At 39.8% G+C, this 20,254-nt stretch overlaps 1 protein-coding gene across 1 annotated transcript; it reads right to left on the bottom strand.

Annotated features, from left to right (window-relative positions):
* Positions 1-942: 942 nt before the first annotated feature.
* On the bottom strand, positions 943-18,313 carry DNAJB11 (DnaJ heat shock protein family (Hsp40) member B11). The gene is made up of 10 exons (XM_010376610.2): positions 18,028-18,313; positions 16,748-16,904; positions 10,735-10,832; positions 8,848-8,980; positions 5,240-5,382; positions 4,671-4,753; positions 3,973-4,030; positions 2,771-2,882; positions 2,155-2,314; positions 943-1,399 (listed from the first exon to the last, which is right to left on the bottom strand). Exons 1-10 carry the CDS (start codon positions 18,093-18,095, stop codon positions 1,335-1,337), a joined length of 1,077 nt encoding a protein of 358 aa, XP_010374912.1. The 5' UTR covers positions 18,096-18,313; the 3' UTR covers positions 943-1,334.
* Between the last annotated feature and the right edge of the window lie 1,941 nt (positions 18,314-20,254).

The raw sequence follows: 20,254 nt of genomic DNA on the forward strand, positions 1-20,254 counted from the left end.
AAAGCCCACTAAATTTACATATGTATTTATGTGGTTTCACTTGATTTTTTTTTGTTTTTTTAGAGACAGTCTTGCTCTGTCGCCCAGGCTGGAGTACAGTGGCACAATCTTGGCTCACTGGAACCTCCACCTCCCGGGTTCAAGCAATTCTCTTGCATCAGCCTCCTGAGTAGCTGGAATTGCAGCCGCCCACCACAACGTCTGGCTAATTTTTGTATTTTTAGTAGAGACAGGGTTTCACCATGTTGGCCAGGCTGATCTCGAACTCCTGATCTCGTGATCCGCCCGCCTCAGCCTCCCAAAGTGCTGGGATTATAGGTGTAAGCCACCGCGCCTGGTGATTTCTAAGATATGTATAGCCAAAGGCAGGGATGCTGCTGGAACTATGCTGATGTCTAGAAGACAGCTCTGCACACAATGAATTGAAATACTCACTAGCAGAGATTAAAAAAGTCCAAAGTACACGAGAAGGAGTGTGATGTGACTATACATATGAAAATGAGGGAGATGCAAAAGTCAAATGTACTCATCACATTGCATCTGATTTAGGTGCCATGAGAGGAGCAAACATAATTTGCAACTCTAAATTCCTTTTCTAGAACCAGTGGTAGTCCTTGTTCCTAAACAAACCAAAGGCTTTCTAACCATGAGGTCAACTGAAATTATGTACATGAAAGGTGCTTCCTAAACAGTAAAGTGTCCATACCAGATTATTATTCCCAAATTAAATGAGAGAAAATATACTTCCTCAGGGACAATTAGATCTTTGTGTAACCTTCATTCATGGACCCCAGTCAACCAGTTTCTTCCAAGCTCCTTTCTAGCAGATGCCGTGTATGTAATTGGGCATGGGGACTGAATCTATATCACTCTTTTGCATGCTTGTGCATCCATCTTGCTTGATGGGAGGACAACCCAAATAGCTCACAGAAGAAACAGGAGTCATGAAAAAAATAACAACAAAATGTATTTAAAAACAGACTTCTCCAGTTGGCATTTTGAATGAAATTGCTAACAACTCCAACCCTCTATGTTGTGTTTCTTTTGCTCCTGGAGTCCTCTTGCAGCTTTAATTCTTGAAACTCAGGCGGCAGCACCAGACATTAAATCCCCAAAGGGAGAGGTATTAGTAAACCTTTTGCTGGTCATTCTTTTCTGAATGCAAATGGACAATTTCTTAAGCCCTCTTATTCATTTCATGATGATCATTAGACAAAAAAATTAAGCCAAACTTGCATATTGAAAATAAAAACAAAAACACACACAAAAAAACCCTGTAGATAATAAATATCGCTGATTCACTTATTTTAAACAAAGTCCAATTTTATTCACTGTTAATATCCTTGCAGTCCATTGTATACCTTCTGCACTGACCCTTGTTTCAGTAGCTGTTTGATACCTGAAGAATGAATGAACAAATGACTCCATTAACAAAAAAATGTTACTTTCCTGGTGTTTAAAGAGCATGTTTCAAGAAAAGGCTCATAAAAGGCCTTATGACAAACATGGATGTGAATTAAATAACTACCAATCTCCAACATAATCACATGTAGGTAATCCCACACATGCACATATGTTTCCAGGATGATCCCTTGTCTCTTTTAGGCTCACATACCACATACATGTCCCACAAAGCTCTGCAAAATGAGGAATGAGAAGAGGCAATCAAAAGGGAAAGAAAACTCTTCAGCTAAGTCTCCCATTCCTTCTTCTGTATCCTCTTTTTAGTTTTTACCTCCTTCATTGCTCTCCTTTCTCTTACTATTTAGGACCCCCAGTGGGGCCCTCTTCTCAACCAGTCATCCTAGACATGCAACCATAAGCTTCTAATCTTTCTATTGTCTACCTCATCTTCCCTTTTACAGAGTGGTCCAGCTCATTTGTTTTAAGGGATTCTATTTCATTCCCACGTACTCTATCACTCCCTAGGTTTCGAAACACAGCTTACACAGACTTTTGTAACACAAAGATGTAGGATTTTTAATATATCGCCTTTACAAAGTAAGATGAGTTCATTCCTATGTTAGTGTTCTACTAGCATTAATAATTGATGTCTTGATGTCTCATGTCACTGGAGAGTTCTGCTTCTATTGCCACCCTTTTCTCATCACACACACACACACACACACACACACACTCACTCATATGCCATACCTTCTCTTGCTTCCTCTGTTAACTGTTCTTTTGGAAAATCCACATCAAAAGTGATTATCAAAGAGCCCTTGATATTATTGTTATCAAAGTTGGGGAGCCCTTCCCCTTTCTTCCATAGCTTCGCTCCTGGCCTGGTGATCTTATCCCGGGAAATATGTACCTAGAAAACAAAAGGGAATGCACTGCAGCAGGAGCGGTACATCTGAAGTACATCACACAGCTTCTAGTGAGCACTGGTACACAAAGCTAATGTCACAGCTCAGCAAAAAGAAAGAACGAAGGAGCAAAGGAAGTATCATGAGGACAATGTCAGTCAAGAACAAAGGATTTTATTAAAGAAGAAAAATCAAACACAAAAACAAGTAAACAAAGAAAGGTTTTCATCAATAGAAACTATAAGGACAAGACTGTCAAAGGCTGTGCAATCCATTCTGAGTAGCTGAAAGGTCTGGCACTGTTATTGCAGGATGCTCAGCAGCAGAGTAAGTACAGATGGAGAATCCGACTGAGAAAGGAGTCCCTCTGGTTTTCAATGACTGAAACAGCTGATAACATCTCAAAACTACCCACATAAAGGCTTCAAAAGGACGGAGAACAAGTAAATTGGTTTGTTTACCTTGTGACCATCCAAGTGAGTAATATCCATCTCAAAGCCAACCAGCGACTCAACTAATGAGATTGTCACATTTGTGTACAAATCATCTCCTCTCCTTTCAAATATTGGGTGCCTAAAAACAGAATAGGTAAAAAATCATTAATTTCCACTTTAAGTTCAAAGAGTTGTTAGAAAAATCTTGGAAAAAGGTGAACACCACTCTTTCATACCATAAACATTTCTTAGACATACCTTTGTGTGTAGTATTAATTGAGAATAAAAGTTGTTTAAGTCTTATTAAATGCTACTGTTAAGGAACACACAATCAGCAAAAGCCAGAGTATAAGTAAAACTATAATCATTAGATTATGGAAAAGAGAGAAAGAAAGTTTCTGGGGAGATCACCTTCAGAAATGGGTCTATAGAAGTTTCCTGAGCTGGCTCACAAGACTAAGTTGGCTGTAGAAATGCAGATAAAATGGGTGGAAGGAAGGGGAAATAGAGTGAGAAGGAATTCTGGCAAAGACAAGGAAGGTGTCAGGTTTATTCAGGAAACAACACACGTTCCAGTTTCTCTAAGAAGTGATGATAAAGACAAGGTAGGCAAAGAAGCTGGGGAAAACAACACTGAGATTAAAGAGTGCAGGAAGGAAAAGTCCCAGACAGTGGGCGGCGATTTCTCCATATTCTGGTGGGAACCCTGTTTTGATGACTCCTTATAGATGCAGAGGTATTACTGGTTTCCAAAGCGCTAACAAGAGAGAAATACTAATCAAGAAAGCCAGAGTCCCAGGCAAAACTGTCTAAGCAGCACTTCATGCTGAAGAGAAGCTCACAAAAGAAAAGCTCTCTCTTCACAGAAGCTGCATATTACGTAGAAAGTTCTTTCTATGGCAAAGTCTCCTATTCTTGTATGGTGCCATAGTTCTTCAGCTAAAATCTCAGCTTTGACTCCCTATCTTGTTTGTTTCTCTTTTATAACTCCTTACTTATCAATTCCTTCCTTTCAACATCTTTTGCATTTGTAAGTCCTAAGTAAATAAATAACTGGGGCTCAATCCTAGGGCCCAACCCCAAGCTTTCAGCCTTGTAGAGGAGTTACAAATCATGGTTTAGGGTAATAAGGGTAAGAAACAGAGAAAAAAGTCTCTAACTGCTCTGGTGGCCACCCACACCTCTATAATCTGACTCATCTAAGAAGACCTCTAAAATTAGATACTTACTTGACAACTTTGATTCGGAACCGTAAATCTCCAGGCTCCCCATCCACATGAGGCTCACCTAGTCAGAGCAGATTACAGCATATTGTAAATCATACAAGTTGAATACCACAAATCTATTTGGCAACTGATAATTCTTTTTAATCCACTACTTTGGGCATTGATCTGTCAAATCTGTGGCGGCAGTGTCTCTGCCTGGTTCTATCAAGTTTCAGATTATTAGAAATCATCACCCTTGCCTCAGATACAGCAGTACATAACTTGACCCATTTCCTAAACCAAAAATGATTCACTGGTCTATTGAACCTAAGTCTCAAAGCTTTTTTTTCATTTTTAGAGTTTTAAACTTAAGTCTAAAGGTGAGGTCCTGAGAACATCTTATTAATGCCAACTAGAGTTACATATCTTCTTTCATTGCTGAGTTAAAATTCATTAAGGTCTGAACACCCTAAATTTTGAGGAAACTTAGGTTACCTCATAATAACTTTTGGCCATGACATTCAAAGGATAAATGGTAATGCTACTGCTTCAGTTAAACAAAAAGCTTTGTATATCCTAAAATTGGCTGAAGGGTATTGGAAATTATATATGCATTTACTATGTGAACATTAAGATGGAGCAAGGCAGGGATGAGAGGTATTCACAAACAAGCAGAGAGCAGAAAGTTATGACAATAAAAAAATCAAATATCAATATTTCACCTTCTCCAATAAAGGGGTACTCCATGCCGTCTCTCACCCCAGGCTCTATTTCTACTTCCAGCGTTCGTTCTTCATTCACTAGTCTGAAGTAAAGAGAATTAAAAGAGGAGAAAAATAATGAAAATATAAACAAAACATCAGATATATATATAAAGTTTTATCTATTTTATCAGAGCTTTTTCTTGGAAGACTATAGTGTGCCTCTACTTGACAAAACTATCTGATAATCTTTTACATCTTCTATATGCTAAAATCCAGGGTGAAGCTACTATACATTATATAAACATATAAGGCTGCTCTAATAGTACAAGAAAGAAGAAAATGAAGCATTAATACCTGTTGAAAACATATCAGAAATAAAGGGCACTGCTTGTTAGTTCAGAAACATAAAAGGAGATATTTATAAGAAATACTTCAGAAAAAAATGTACATTTTTTTGCTCTATCCTTTTGCAGAACATGGCAGTGGGGAGGGGACAGAAAAGGATCTAGTATGGACCATTAGTGTTTGACTAGATAAACGAAATTAACAAGTATTTCTTGGTAGAACAAAGAAGGTGCTTCACTTACTTGACATTAGGGCATTCATCGCAGACCACCTCCTGGGTCATTTGGAAGCGCCCAGGGCCCAGCTGGGTGGTCCGCATCTCTTGCCGGCAATTGCACTTCCGTTTGCCAGGAGCCTGCCTTGCCACAGGTTTGTTTCTAACTACCTAGGAAGCACATAAACAACATCAGCTTCTCTCTTGTGTAAAATAGGCTTTTGTTTCCTCAACTGATCAAGGCTCTGCACATATGCCTGGACTGAAACTTCCCCTTCTCTGGCAATCTATCCCTCAGAAATCTAAAGCTGACAAAACTCTTTGAAGAGTACAAATCAGGCCCCAAACAGGAATGAAGCAAACACATACTTAAATGACTCCAATTCTAAAGCTGGAGAAGTAGAGATGGAAGTAAGAAAACAAGAGAACCGAAAAATAAAGTGTATGATACCAGCATTTCTAAGCCACAATTAAATGCTACTGAGTTAAAGTAGTTCATGTAATGATTATCTTTTAAGAAATCCGAGCTGTGTAAAGCATAAGGAACAATCACCACCTTCAAAACCTGGTATGTGGCTACCATCCAATCCTCTGATTAACCTAATGAAAATGTCTCCTTATTTCAGGAAACTCAGTCTAGGACTATTTCTAGAGCTATCTCCAATCAGATACTTTAACACATAGGAAGAGAAACAATGACCATCTCTTTGTACTTGACTGCAATCAAACATTCTGATCCCTCTAAGAATGTAAAACTGATATATATGCAGAAATGTATTCCTAGTTTTGACTGTTTAATTAGTCAAACATCTAATCACAAGGTATGTGCTAATGCAGCAAAATGATGAATGCTTGGAGAAAAATCCCTTAAAGCCTACCAACACATGAAAGGCCCAGGTCAACAGAGTAAATTATAGCAACAATAACAGTAATCAGAACAAACACTTTATAGCACTTACTACATGCCAAGCAATGTGCCAAACACTTTTACATATTCATTTAATCCTCACAACTGTATGAGATGGGTACTGTTATTATCCCCATTTTACAGATGAGGTAACAGAAGTATAGAAAGGTTAAGTAACATGACCAAGGCCACATGACTAATACATGGCAGAGCCAGGATTCTAAACTAGGCAGTCTAGCTGCAAAGTTCATGCTTCTTAACTATTGTGCTATCCTATTTCTCAAGGTAATTTTTTTTTCTTTAAAAAATAATTTATATACAGAAGGAGCAGGATTGAAAAAAAGGAAAAAAAGCATTTAACATGGGGTTATTGAAACAGCAAAGCCATTTACAGCCTTTACAATAGTTGATTAAAAAAGAGTTTGTTCGGGAACACACTAACAGCAAAAAGTGATGTCTACCGTGTATTAGTGACAACTGCAGAACAGGCTTGGAAGGGAACATGGGCGCTAATTAGGCTCACCTCTTTCCTCCCATCTAAACAATCTCACTGGTTTATGAATATTTTTAATGCCCTTTTCTCCTACAGCTTGAACAGTATTACAAGTCAGTTGCATCTTCTGTGATTGTCTACGTCCCTTCTTTCAATTATTCAGAGAAGCAGCTACAACTAAGAAGAATACGCTTCTTGTCAAAATGGCACATATGCACAGGCTACCGGCTGTCTCCTCCAGTATCCTGGAAAAACTACAAGAAAACATGGATTCCAGGAAACAGTAACTACAACATAGAATATATGAGAAAATCCCACAGCTAGAGGGCTGTTTTGAACTGTTTCCCCTGACTGCAGAGAACAAAAAGACTCCACACAGCAAACAACAAAACAAAAAACACCCCAAGAAACCAAACAAAACACAGTTAAAACCAGTGGGCCAGGGCTCAGCCCACGATGCTCTACAGGGAAAGGTAGTTGCTGGTACTTTGCTTAAAAAAAGATTAGACAGCCCAGGAACTTAAAACAAGCATGATAATACTTAAGGAGGTAAGGCATTAGTAAAATGATACAGAGTAAGAAATAATGCAAGAATCAAGTAGAAATATTATGCGTAAAAATATGAGTTGAAATTAAAACACAGCAGATGGGTTGTTACTAAAATGGATATAGCTGAAGACTGAAGTAGTAAGCTAGGAGATCAAAATGAGGTACCTCCCAAAAGGAAGCAGTGAAAGATAAAGAAACATAATTTATTTTTCATATTTAAAAGAAAGTTAAGAGCAGACAGAAGTAGAAGTGATAAAAGAATTGTAAAAAATTATGAGACATATTTTCCAGAATTTAAAAAAGACGAATAACCTTATATTAAAAGATTCCAGAGTTTTAGCAGAAAATATAGGTGAACAGCTTTCTTATTTTAAAATTTTTTTTCAGATATAAGTTTCAGTTATGTTGTCCAGGCTAGAGTACAGTGGCTATTCACAGATGTAATCATAGGCCACGACAGCCTCAAACTCCTGGCCTCAAGCGATCCTCCCACCTCAGCCTCCTTAGTAGCTGAGATTACAAGTGTGCTCCACTGCACACAGCTGCTTTCTTATTTTAGAACAAAAAAGAATTTCTTTAACAAGACACAAAAACTAACCATTAAAGACGGACATATTTGATTACATTAAAATTAATTAGTTCTGTTTGCTGAAAATTGAAATAAATCTTAAACATAATGGAAAGACAAGTTACAAACACACAGGCTATATTTGCATTACATACAGCCAACAAAGAATTAGCAGCAAGAGTGAAGTACTCTTAGAAATCAGTAAGAAAGAGGCAAAAGAATGAAAAGGCATTTCACAAGAGAGGAAACAAATATGGCCAATAAACACAGAAACAGATGCTGATCCTAATTGGTAACTTAAAAAAATGTAAAACAAGACCATAATGAGATAATATTTTATACCCATTTGATGGGCAACAATTAAGAAGTCTAATAATTCCAAGTATTTGTGAGGCAGTGAATCTATAGGATCTCATAAATTGCACATAGAAGCGTCAGGACAATCAATTTCAAAAACAATACAGTATTAGCTTGTAAAAATGAACATTGGTTCATATTACCCAGCAATTCTACTCTCAAGCATATCCACCCAAGAGATATTCTTGTTTATCTGAACCTGGATATATGGATTAAAAAGTTCATAAAAGCACTGTTTGGAATTGAATAAAACTGGAAGAAACAAAAATGCCTATTAATAAATTATGATCACAATATAGCAATAAGCAACACGGGTGAATCCTAGTAACACAATAGTGAGTGAAAATAACCAGTCTCAGGAAATAATGAATAAAATACCATTTCTAAAAAATCAAAAACAATATAATAAACAATACATTATTCAGGTATTCATATATACATGAAAAATAAGAATAGCAAAAGAACAATAAAGACATAATTCAATACAGTAGTTACCTCTGAATGGAGGCAGGGTAATGGAACAGGGAAGTGGCATGTAGGCAGATTAAGTCATGGTAATGTTTTACTTAGTTCTTAAGCTGGGTGATAAAACAATGACATCAGTGTATCATGAACCAAGGATTATAATTAATTCAATTTTGTGCATTTGATCACTCCCTCTTACCCTCAAAAAGACAGAGAAGGTACATATAAACCTCTTATTCTTAGTCAAAAGTACAAGTTCTGGGAGTCAATATGAACAGCTATATTGTTTGAACTTACTTCCACAAAATTTCCTGCATATACTTCTTCCAAAGTGACTTCTAGATCTACAATAATATCACTTCCTCTTGGAATATTTCTGTCTTGCTGACGAGGGGTTCCTCCAAACATGAAACCAAAATCCCCAAAGAAGCTAAAGGTAAGTGCAAAATCATCAGGAAAAAAAATCAAGACTCCATGTTTCACAATTAACTCATTTTCTTTACACTGATAAACTATTGTTTCTACCAATGCATTGTGCAAAACTACAAGGTATTTTTTAATACAATGGAGTCATACATCATACATCATTTTAAATTTATATACTATCAACCATATTGTAACTATATGGTCCCTTACTACAAAAATATTCACTTTTTAATACAATATAGCTCATACATATAGTACAGTACATACACACACAGTATGCCAATGAATTCAATGTTGGACCCAACCAATGAAATAATAATCTTTCAATATTGGGAAAAATCTGAAGATGGTGGACTTACTGAGAAAGAGTACAGTATACATAAACTTGTGTAATGCTAAACTTAATGGTTAGTTTAAGAAATTTTTATCGGTAATTTTAATATATGTAGTGTTCCCTTTACATGCTTTTTAGAAGTGAACTTGTTGAAAGAAGCTACTGTTCTGCACAAAAATCTTGAGTATGTAATTAAATAAGCTAAAAAAGCACCAGCCTTAGTAAAATCCTAGTGCTTAAGGAGAAGGAAGTTCTAGCCTCTATAAGACCCAAACTAATTTTTGTAAGTCACGAAAGAGTAACTTGAGATCAACAAAGAAGGTGACCTTCAATCCTACAGGTGGTTTAATCTAATGTTAATTTTTGGGGTTATTAAGAAGACTCAGATATTAGCACAGCGATGATGATAACTATATAACTCCCTCTCCCACCAACCAACTCAGGTGAATGAATTCCCTGAATCTTAAATAAAGGCAAGGAGAGAGAACAGGGTGGGGGCTGGGAAGCTTTTTCTCTTTCTGGTATCCCCTAGGGATCACTTCAGACAGCCAAATTGATCCTGGGGGGGAAAAAGATGTCCTAATCACGTTACTCACACATCTTTACAGGTCCTAAAAATCTACTCCCTCACCCCAGGCCCTCCAGCCAAGCACTAAATGGTGGTAACTACTGTATGCAACAGTGATTCTTACTTCTTTTGGGGAAGGGTTCACAGAACCCTTTGAGAATCTGAAGAAAACAATGAACTCTCCCCATAAAAATGCAGATTCAAACATCTTTTTGTTTATAATTTCAGACCTGAAACCCCAGATTAAGGTCTCTTAGTATATGTAATCATCAGGGAATGTGGAAATTCAAATGCTCAATAAAGAGAGGTTCAAAGAGTGAGGAGGAAAGGTGTTTATTATTCCAACCACCCAGCACTCCCAGAAAGCAAGAGATAAAGGTCCTCTACCATAATTCCTTCCCCTAATGCTGGTTATTATAATCACCCTCACTTGTTGATAGGATGAGAAGGCTTCCTATCCTACTTGTAGATAGAGGAGAGAGGCAGTTCTGGGTATGGGAGTAGGAATTTTTCTATCTCTGCTAACAATAATTTTGCTCATTAAGTGGTTTGCAGATTCCAAGACAGCAAGTAGGCAAGGATGAACTGGTTTCCAACACAGGTCCCCACCGCAAATTGTCAGCATTGATTTAACTGATACGGTTGGCTAGATGGAATGTCTTTTCAATGCCATCCATCTTTCCTGAAGCTTTGTGAAAATAGACTATCTTCCCACAAGGAGGACAATAATTGATCTTTGGATCAGCTAACTTGTACCGTTCATCAAAAGCTTCTGAACTAGGGAATGAGAGGAATTCTTTAATCACTAAGTGACCCTCTCTCAGACACTAACGTTGCAGATGGGTGAATTACTCACTGTGAAAAAATGTCTCCATGGGAGCTCTGATGACCATCTTTTAATCCTTCTTCACCATAAGTATCGTACTGTTTCCGTTTCTCACTATCTGACAGAACCTGGGGATAAAAGCCAGTGGAGGAAAAGATCACAAGCTGGTAATATCCAGTTAAGGCACAGTCATATTTATGTTTGTTTTTACTTTGACAATGGATCTAAAATTCTAATAGAATGTAGTTTCCATTATGTACTGTATTAAGGCATATTTACAAAGTTATTTTCTCTAAGACTAAATTCTTTGATGCATTGTTCATTCCACATTGCTCAATTCATGTTTTTAATTTAAAGTTGTCAAAACTCGCCTAGTCACTAAAAAATAATACCTGAGATTAGTAATGCAGCTGTGAAGGTCAGAGTGGTAACAGGAAAGAGGTAAGATGGATTCCTCAGGTTTACTTCCCATGCAGTTTGACTCTGGTGCTTATGCTATTAACTACTATACTGCCTTCAAAACAACTTGGCCCCACAGGTCTACAACACCCCCTACCCAACACACACACACATACACACACACACACACACACACACACACACACACACACACAGAATTTCTGTCCCATAGGATCCCAGAAGGTGTTGAAAGAAGAAAGGACCCCAACAGCTCTTGGGTTCACCTGGGTATAACTCACTGTTTCAGTTCCATTGCTTCAAAACAACTTGGCCCCACAGGTCTACAACACCCCCTACCCAACACACACACACACACACACACACACACACACACACACACACACAGATGCATGTATTAGGAGATTGTCAAGTCAAGGAAATCAAATGACAGGCCCTCCAGAGAGGTCTACACTGATATCTTTTCCTCCTCCTTTTTTCATTTTTTGGTATATGTAGAAATCCACTTGTGGAAGAATGCTGCCCGCCTTTTATACATATATATATGTATAAAATAAGAATGGCAAAAGAACAATAAAGACATAATTCAATACAGTAGTTACCTGTGAAGGGAGGCAGGGTAATGGAACAGGGAAGTGGCAATGTAGGCAGGTTAAGTCATGGTAATGTTTTACTTAGTTCTTAAGCTGGGTGATAAAACAATGACATCAGTGTATCATGAACCAAGGATTATTTAATTGATTCAATTTTGTGCATTTGATCACTCCCTCTTACCCTCAAAAAGACAGAGAAGGTACATATAAACCTCTTATTCTTAGTCAAAAGTACAAGTTCTGGGAGTATATGTAGATACATAGAATGAAGCAAACACATACTTAAATGACTCAAATTCTCAAGCTGGAGAAGTAGAGACGGGAGTAAGAAAACAAGAGAACCGAAAAATAAAGTGTATGATATCAGCATTTCTAAGCCACAATTAAATGTTACTGAGTTAAAGTAGTCCACGTAATGATTATCTTTTAAGAAATCCAAGCTGTGTAAAGCATAACCCCTGAGGAACAATCACCGCCTTCAAAACCTGGTATGTGGCTACCATCCAATCCTCTGATTAACCTAATGAAAATGTCTCCTTATTTCAGGAAACTCAATCCAGGACTATTTCTGGAGCTATCTGCTCTTAACTTTCTTTTAAATATGAAAAATAAATTATGTTTCTTTATCTCTCACTGCTTCCTTCTGGGAGGTACCTCATTTTGATCTCCTAGCTTACTACTTCAGTCTTCAGCTATATCCATTCTAGTAACAACCCATCTGCTGTGTTTTAATTTCAACTCATATTTTTATGCATAATATTTCTACTTGATTCTTGCATTATTTCTTACTCTATATCATTTTACTAATGCCTTACCTCCTTAAGTATTATCGTGCTTATTTTAAGTTCCTGGTCTGTCTAATCTTTTTTTAAGCAAAGTACAATTGCTTAAAATATATGTTATTCAGTTTGTTGTCTTTTGCGGGGCAGATGATTGACCTTCTCAGGTATCCAGCTGTCTTGGCCTTTGAGCTGATATTCCCTTATGGGTACCAGCAACTACCTTTCCCTGTAGAGCATCGTGGGCTGAGCCCTGGCCCACTGGTTTTAACTGTGTTTTGTTTGGTTTCTTGGGGTGTTTTTTGTTTTGTTTGCTGTCTGGAGTCTTTTTGTTCTCTGCAGTTAGGGAAACAGTTCAGAATAGCCCTCTATCTGTGGGATTTTCTCTGGGAGTATATGCAGTATATGTATATGTGTATATCTATATATACACACACACACATATATATGTTTAAGTTTGTAATGTTCTGAGTTTGAAATGTAGAGAGAATAATAAGTGAAAACACTCTATGAAGGTTATTTAAGGTCAATTTCATTGCTTGAAATAATTCTTGAAGTTTTAAGTTTCAGAGAACTACATACACAATCATGACTATATGCTTCCTCTCTGTATAATATTAAAGAATGTAACAACAAAATAAGCTTCCATCCTTTTCAAAATTTGTCTTCAACATGCAAAAATTCTCTTTTATTTAGAGCAATCTGATATATATGCACATATATACTTGTGAAAATTAAATGGCTTTAAAATCTTCCTTTGATATTTATAAACTCCTACTTAGACAAGAGGCTGAAGGAGACAGTTATTTCAAAACCATACTCACGGTGGCCCAGAAAAAGAGAGGTTCAAAGTAGATGGGGCTTGTTGACTTAAAAGAAAGGCATATTCACACCGGACACACTTTTGGCTTAGGGCCCAAATGAAGTGTTAGGAGTCATGGCAAAAAATGTATTAACATTTAAGATATCCTTGAAAGGATAAATAGAAATTGAGTATACAAGAGAGTGAACATTCTTAAAAGCGAAGGCAAATGGGTTATTCCAGAAGTGACCACAGTACTTGATTAAAGCCACTATGATAGGAAAAGGGAGAGGAAAGAATGTTTTCACAAATATCTTTAGAAAATAGGTATTTTGGGGAAGCAGAAATGGGCACAGCTAACTTAAAAAAAAAAAAACCCTTATTATTATCTGGATCTCCAATATTTTCACTTTCAGTCTACTTCTCTGATCTGATCTTGGAAAAGAAATGAACCCTGCATTTGAGACTATAAAAGACACCATTTCAAAACCCCCAAAGACTAGTTTTAAGTCAGTTTCTTTTTAGACATCAGAGGCTTCTGTAATAACCCCCTAAAAACTACTCGTGAAGTCATTTATTATCATTCACTTCCTCCTCACTTTTCTTCCACCAAGGAATGCAATTTTATTCCATGGTCCTGGAAAGTATTTTAAAAGAAAAAAGGTTTTTAGTTGATTGGCCAACCAATACACAGATTCTCAAGTAATTAAAATGCCAGCAGTAATCCTAGCTCTGTAGAGAAAACAAATTTGTATTCACAAAAGATTCTTCCTAATTGTACTCGGATTCTAATTTGTGAACACTAATTTACCTAAGACTAAAGGCAATCAAGCTTGAATGATAAAAAGAAAAAAGAAACTTAAACTAGTGGCTAAAAGGGTTGTTATAGTTAAATAAGCCGTAATTTCATGATTGACCTTTGTATAGTGTGCCTAGGTCATGGATAAAGAACATGAAGATTCTTTTTTTTTTTTTTTTTGAGACGGAGTCTCGCTGTCACCCAGGCTGGAGTACAGTGGCCGGATCTCAGCTCACTGCAAGCTCTGCCTCCCTGGTTTACGCCATTCTCCTGCCTCAGCCTCCCGAGTAGCTGGGACTACAGGCGCCCGCCACGTCACCCGGCTAGTTTTTTTTTGTATTTTTTAGTAGAGACGGGGTTTCACCGTGTTAGCCAGGATAGTCTCGATCTCCTGACCTCGTGATCCGCCCGTCTCGGCCTCCCAAAGTGCTGGGATTACAGGCTTGAGCCACCGCGCCCGGCCTAGAACATGAAGATTCTTTAGAGAGCATGGTAAATTCAACTTCCCTAGAAAATGTTTTTGAGTATTGGGTTCCTAGCAAACAAGGGAACTATTCATGGAAAATACAGTGCAAACTATGGAATCCATATTATCAACAAGAAACAAAATATTACATACAATTTAGGACGGGCCATGAGACTTCTGGTTTATATATGTGCCTCAGGTTAAGAATTTCTGTCCCTTGGCCAGGCACGGTGGTTCACGCCTATAATCCCAGCACTCTGGGAGGCTGAAGCAGTCGGATCACGAGGTCAGGAGATCGAGACCATCCTGGCTAACACGGTGAAACCCTGTCTCTACTAAAAATACAAAAAATTTGCCGGGTGTGGTGGTGCATGCCTGTAGTCCCAGCTACTCGGCAGGCTGAGGCAGGAGAATGGCGTGAACCCGGGAGGCGGAGCTTGCAGTGAGCTGAGATCCGGCCACTGCACTCCAGTCCAGGCGACAGAGTGAGACTCCATCTCAAAAAAAAAAAAAAAAAAAAAAAAGAATTTCTGTCCCATAGGATCCCATAAGGTGTTGAAAGAAAAAGGACCCCAACAGCTCTTGGGTTCACCTGGGTATAACTCATTGTTTCAGTTCCATTGTTTCTTTAATCTAAGAGATCTTGGGATTCCTTCCTTTCAAGGTTTGTGTCTTCCTAAAATATTTTTCGTTTTTAGCCTTCTCAATATATAAGAATTTAAACTTAAATTCGGGAGTTTTAGCTCTATGACTTTTAGTTCAACTAATTTTTTTCTGTGTCCATTTAGAAAATGAGAATAAAAATATGCCTAGCTCTAATATATTTCCTGGTGTCCTAGTGAAGGTTAAATGAGATGATACAAATGGAGAGTGTTTTAGTCCCCAGACTAGAGGTTAGAAAATCAAATTAAAACTGTGCTTTGTTTGATCTACGTATAAAAGAAATTTAACTGAATTAGTTACCAACATTTTTACAAGCAGAACTTAGATAAAAGTCTAGATTTTCGCCGGGCGCGGTGGCTCAAGCCTGTAATCCCAGCACTTTGGGAGGCCGAGACGGGCGGATCACGAGGTCAGGAGATCGAGACCACCCTGGCTAACACGGTGAAACCCCGTCTCTACTAAAAATACAAAAAACTAGCTGGGCGAGGTGGCGGCGCCTGTAGTCCCAGCTACTCGGGAGGCTGAGGCAGGAGAATGGCGTGAACCCGGGAGGCGGAGCTTGCAGTGAGCTGAGATCTGGCCACTGCACTCTAGCCTACGTGACAGAGCGAGACTCCGTCTCAAAAAAAAAAAAGTCTAGATTTTCAACTTTTCTGGAAAAATTAAATCATCTAGGAACATACTGTTTGCATTAGTATGACAAAAACTGGCTAGGGTTGAGGTAACAGCTGCTCCCTTGAAATGGGGCCAGAAGGCTTCAGTTTGTCAAAGTCCTCAACAATCCTTATTGCTTCCCAACATGGAGGCAGAATATCCGCTGCCATGTTTTAATTTATACCTGCCCTGCATGTTATTTGTCTAGTTCATATGAACACGTAGGTTTGCAACTCTCATGAAGGCTTTCTTTTTATTTTTGGCTCTAGCTCCCAAACTGACTGACTGACAGACCAATCAGTTGATCTACTTATTAATCTACCAATCTTTCATTTATTCTTTTGCAGCATTATTCTCATTAAAATAAATATTAATATCAAAAGGCAGAAAATGGTACCTACTAACATGAATGTAATATCTAGTACAATACAGTATCAAGTACTACTTTTACTTTTATCTACCATCTACTTTTAAATAAAAGTGACCTGGGCTGGGCGTGGTAGCTCACATCTGTAATCCCAACACTTTGGGAGACCAAGGCGGGCGGATCACTTGAGGTCAGGAATTTGAGACCAGCCTGGCCAACATAGTGAAACCCTGTCTCTACTAAAAATACAAAAATTAGCCAGGCGTGGTGACATGCACCTGTAATCCCAGCTACTTGGGAGGCTGAGGCGGGAGAAGTGCTTGAACCGGGGAGGCGGAGGTTGCAGTGAGCAGAGATTGCACCACTGCACTCCAGCCTAAGCAATAAAGTGAGACTCAGTCTCTAAATAAATATATGTGAGCTGAAAAGAGTATTTCTCTGTATTGTATGTTTTTTCTAGAGCTACAGATTTTATTTGTTCTTTATCACTTTTCCTGACTCACCTCATAAGCAGCACCCAGATCCTGGAATTTCTCCTGGGCTTGTGGATCATCAGGGTTCCGGTCGGGATGAAGCTGCAGGGCTAGTTTCCTATAGGCCTTTTTAATATCCTTTATAGAGGCACTTCGAGGCACCCCCAAGATCTTATAGAAGTCTCGTCTGGGAAGTAGAGGGAGAGAATACTTCATCAGAGTTACATGTTACATTTTTAAAAGTAAAAGATTTATTTTTCCTCTACATTTAGGTTTGTATCTGAGCAAAGAGGTACGAAAATGAACGTTTATGTGACACATATACACACAAAGAATGACTAAAAAGAGAACACCAGAATTTGTAATGAATCTTATATATTGAAGTAATCACAGTAAGAGGCTACATACTTCTTTTTAGATTATTCAAATCGTCTGTGGCATCTTCTTTCAGAACCACCTTCAGTCAAGAAAACCACTTCCTTATTTTATGGTCTCATGTTATCTTTAGGCAATAACCATATAATCAAATTAACTCTTCCCCCCTTTCTCTACATTTGCTTCAAATGATTTTGACTTTTCTAAAAGTCAAATAACACTCTCAAAGGATGATTTTCCTAATTTAAAAAGATTATGCCACATAAATGTCCTAACAGTAGCATTGCCAGAATGTTAAAGACGAAGCAACTTAAAATAATAAATAGCTCAAGAAGCTGGGAAGTACAAGGGCTCTCCAAAGGGTCTTCTTGTTCCCCTCCCCATCCAATTTCCTTCAGTCCCAACTCGGCCTGGCATCATCCACCCACTTTAAAATCAGCCCCCCAATGGCTCTTCGCAGGCTTGGCATAGAGCATCGTCCGCTTCTCCAGCTCAGCGGGGCACAGCAACCCAGCTCTTTGATCAAACAAACGTCCATCCCCCAACCTCAGCCTGGCACTGTCACCACCTTTCCTTACAGACAGGCATCCCTCTTTCTTCCCCAGTTCTACGTGACACTGCTTCAGTTCACAATCACCTTCTTTCCCTCACCCCCCAAATGCCGTTGGCAATGCATCCAACTCCCACTCCTCTGGGCAAACCTAGCTCTACCAAAGACCTTCTCTGGACCTAACGCCCTCTCACTGGTGTCACCCACGGTTCTCCTCTCACCCCACTAGTCTGGCCCATACTACCCCTTCTCCGCCACCCCGCCAACCCACAGCGACGCCCCTCTCCACTCCCTCAGTCTGGCAATGCCACTTCCCCCACCCCCTCCCACCCCCCAGCAAAGGCTGACCCCCGGGCCCTGCTGTCTGCGAGTGTCTATTCCTCACCCGGCAATCACGGCCCCGATGAGGTACAGTAGCAACAGGCAAAAGGTGCTCAGGTTCTGCGGAGCCATGGTTCCTCTGTCCCGGGTCTTGTCCCACACACTCCTCACAGCCTCCTCCGCCGCCTCGTCGGCTCGCCAGCCCACCCGGCCTTGTGAGGCGTCTCACACCGGGGGGCGGGGGGGTCTCCTCCTTGGTCCTAAGAGACAGCTAGCTAGCCCCCTCCTCTGCCAGTCCACTTCCCGGGAGTCCCAAGTCCCGGTGAGAGAAGCCCCCGGTAGGCGAGAGCCAATCGTTGCCCGGGACATCACACGCGGCCGGCGCCTGAAAGCCAATCAGCGCAGTACACTTCACCTCCGAGGCGGCACGGGTAGCCAGTTAGGCTTCAGAACTGCAGTCGCAGCTCTTGACCAATTAGAAGAGGAGACGTCAGAGGGTCGCGCCGCTACAGGAACCCGCTCTGCCCGAGCTACCGCGAGTCGTAGAAAATTACGTAATGGTAGGGGGCTGGTCCGAGTAAGGGCACCCGAGGTACACGAAATCCTCCCCCCACCCCCGGCTCGCCCACTTCCTCGGACTTTGCACCAATCAGTAGGCTCCTCCCCAGCACCAACCAATTGTGGGAGAGAAGTTTTCTCTGTGTTTCAAATTTGGAATTTCATTCATACCCAGCTACGCGCCGAATGAGGGAGCAGAATGAGGGAACAGTGGCAGAATGAGCGGGGACAGTTATTCCACAACTGTACATCGGACGCATTGCTTAGGACTCTTATTTTACGTTCTCCAAGCAACTCCATAAGTCTCGGAAAGGCGACAGTGATGACTGACCGACTTAAGTTCGGATTCGGCTTCCACCGCTTCTCAGTGGTGAGACTCCTCCCAAGTCTGAGCCTAAGTTTCTTTATCAACAAAACTAAGGCAAAGCACTTATTGGCAGTTCTGTGAATTTTAACAGGGAAAAAAAATCTGTAAATCGTCGGGCGTATAGTAAGCGTACAGTAAGTAAGTAAGTTGATTCCTCGTCTTCCCCCCCGATTTTGCTCATCACAGTTACACAACTAGTTGATCAGGACAAAACTCTAGGTGTTTTTACTCCTTTCATGTATAAGCTATCCAAATCTTTACCTCTGAACTATACTTGTAGTGAATCTGTTCACTACATCTCCATTACTAGGTCTCTGGATCACAGTGTATCTCTCACCTGGCCAGGGCCTCCTAACTGGCCTCCTTGTCTCCACTCTTAATATCTTCCTTAATACCTTAATATATGTTGCTCATCCTTGTCCCTCACTCCATTTTTTTTTTAAGGGCCGGGCGCGGTGGCTCACGCCTGTAATTCCAGCACTTTGGGAGGCCGAGATGGGTGGATCACCTGAGGTCAGGAGCTTGAGACTAGCCTGGCCAACATGGTGAAACCCCGTCTCTACTAAAACTACAAAAATTAGCCGGGTGTGGTGGTGAGCGCCTGTAATCCCAGCTACTCGGGAGGCTGAGGCAGGAGAATTGCTTGAACCTGGGAGGTGGAGGTTGCAGTGACCTGAGTTCCTGCCACTGCACTCCATCCTGGGCCACAGAGTGAGACTGCATTTCAAAAAAAAAAAAAAAAAAAAAAAAACCATAAAAAATAAAAGTCAAATCATGTCACTCCCCTGTTTAAAAGCCTGGAATGGCTCTTCATTTGCACTTAGAATAAAATCCCAGCTCTATGCTAGTTTACAGAGCCGTTTATACTTTGTCCTCTCACCTATTATACTCCTAACCATGTTCCAGCAAAACTTGCTTCCTTTCTTTTTTGTATACACCAAGCTCATTCCTGCCGAAGGCCTTTGTATTAGCTGTTCCCTTTGCCTGAAACACTGTACTCTCGCTCATGTCTTAACATGGGTGATTCCTTCTTTAACTCATGTATCAGCTTAAAGGTCACCACCTCAGAGAAGACTTCCCTGACCAATCAATCAAAATTAGCCCCTACTGAGTTCTTACTCTTACACCACCCTGTTTTCTTTTCTTTTTCTTTTTTTTTTTCCTGAGACGGAGTCTTGCTCTGTTGCCCAGGCTGGAATGTAGTGGCGCAATCTCGGCTCACTGTAACCTCCGCCTCCTGGGTTCAAGAGATTCTCCTGCCTCAGCCTTCTGAGTAGCTGGGACTCCAGGCGCACACCACCGTGTACGTCTAATTTTTTTGCATTTTTAGTAGAGACTGGGTTTAACCATGTTGGCCAGGCTGGTC

This window comes from Rhinopithecus roxellana, chromosome 1 (assembly GCF_007565055.1).
Source record: "Rhinopithecus roxellana isolate Shanxi Qingling chromosome 1, ASM756505v1, whole genome shotgun sequence".
NCBI lineage: Eukaryota > Metazoa > Chordata > Mammalia > Primates > Cercopithecidae > Rhinopithecus > Rhinopithecus roxellana.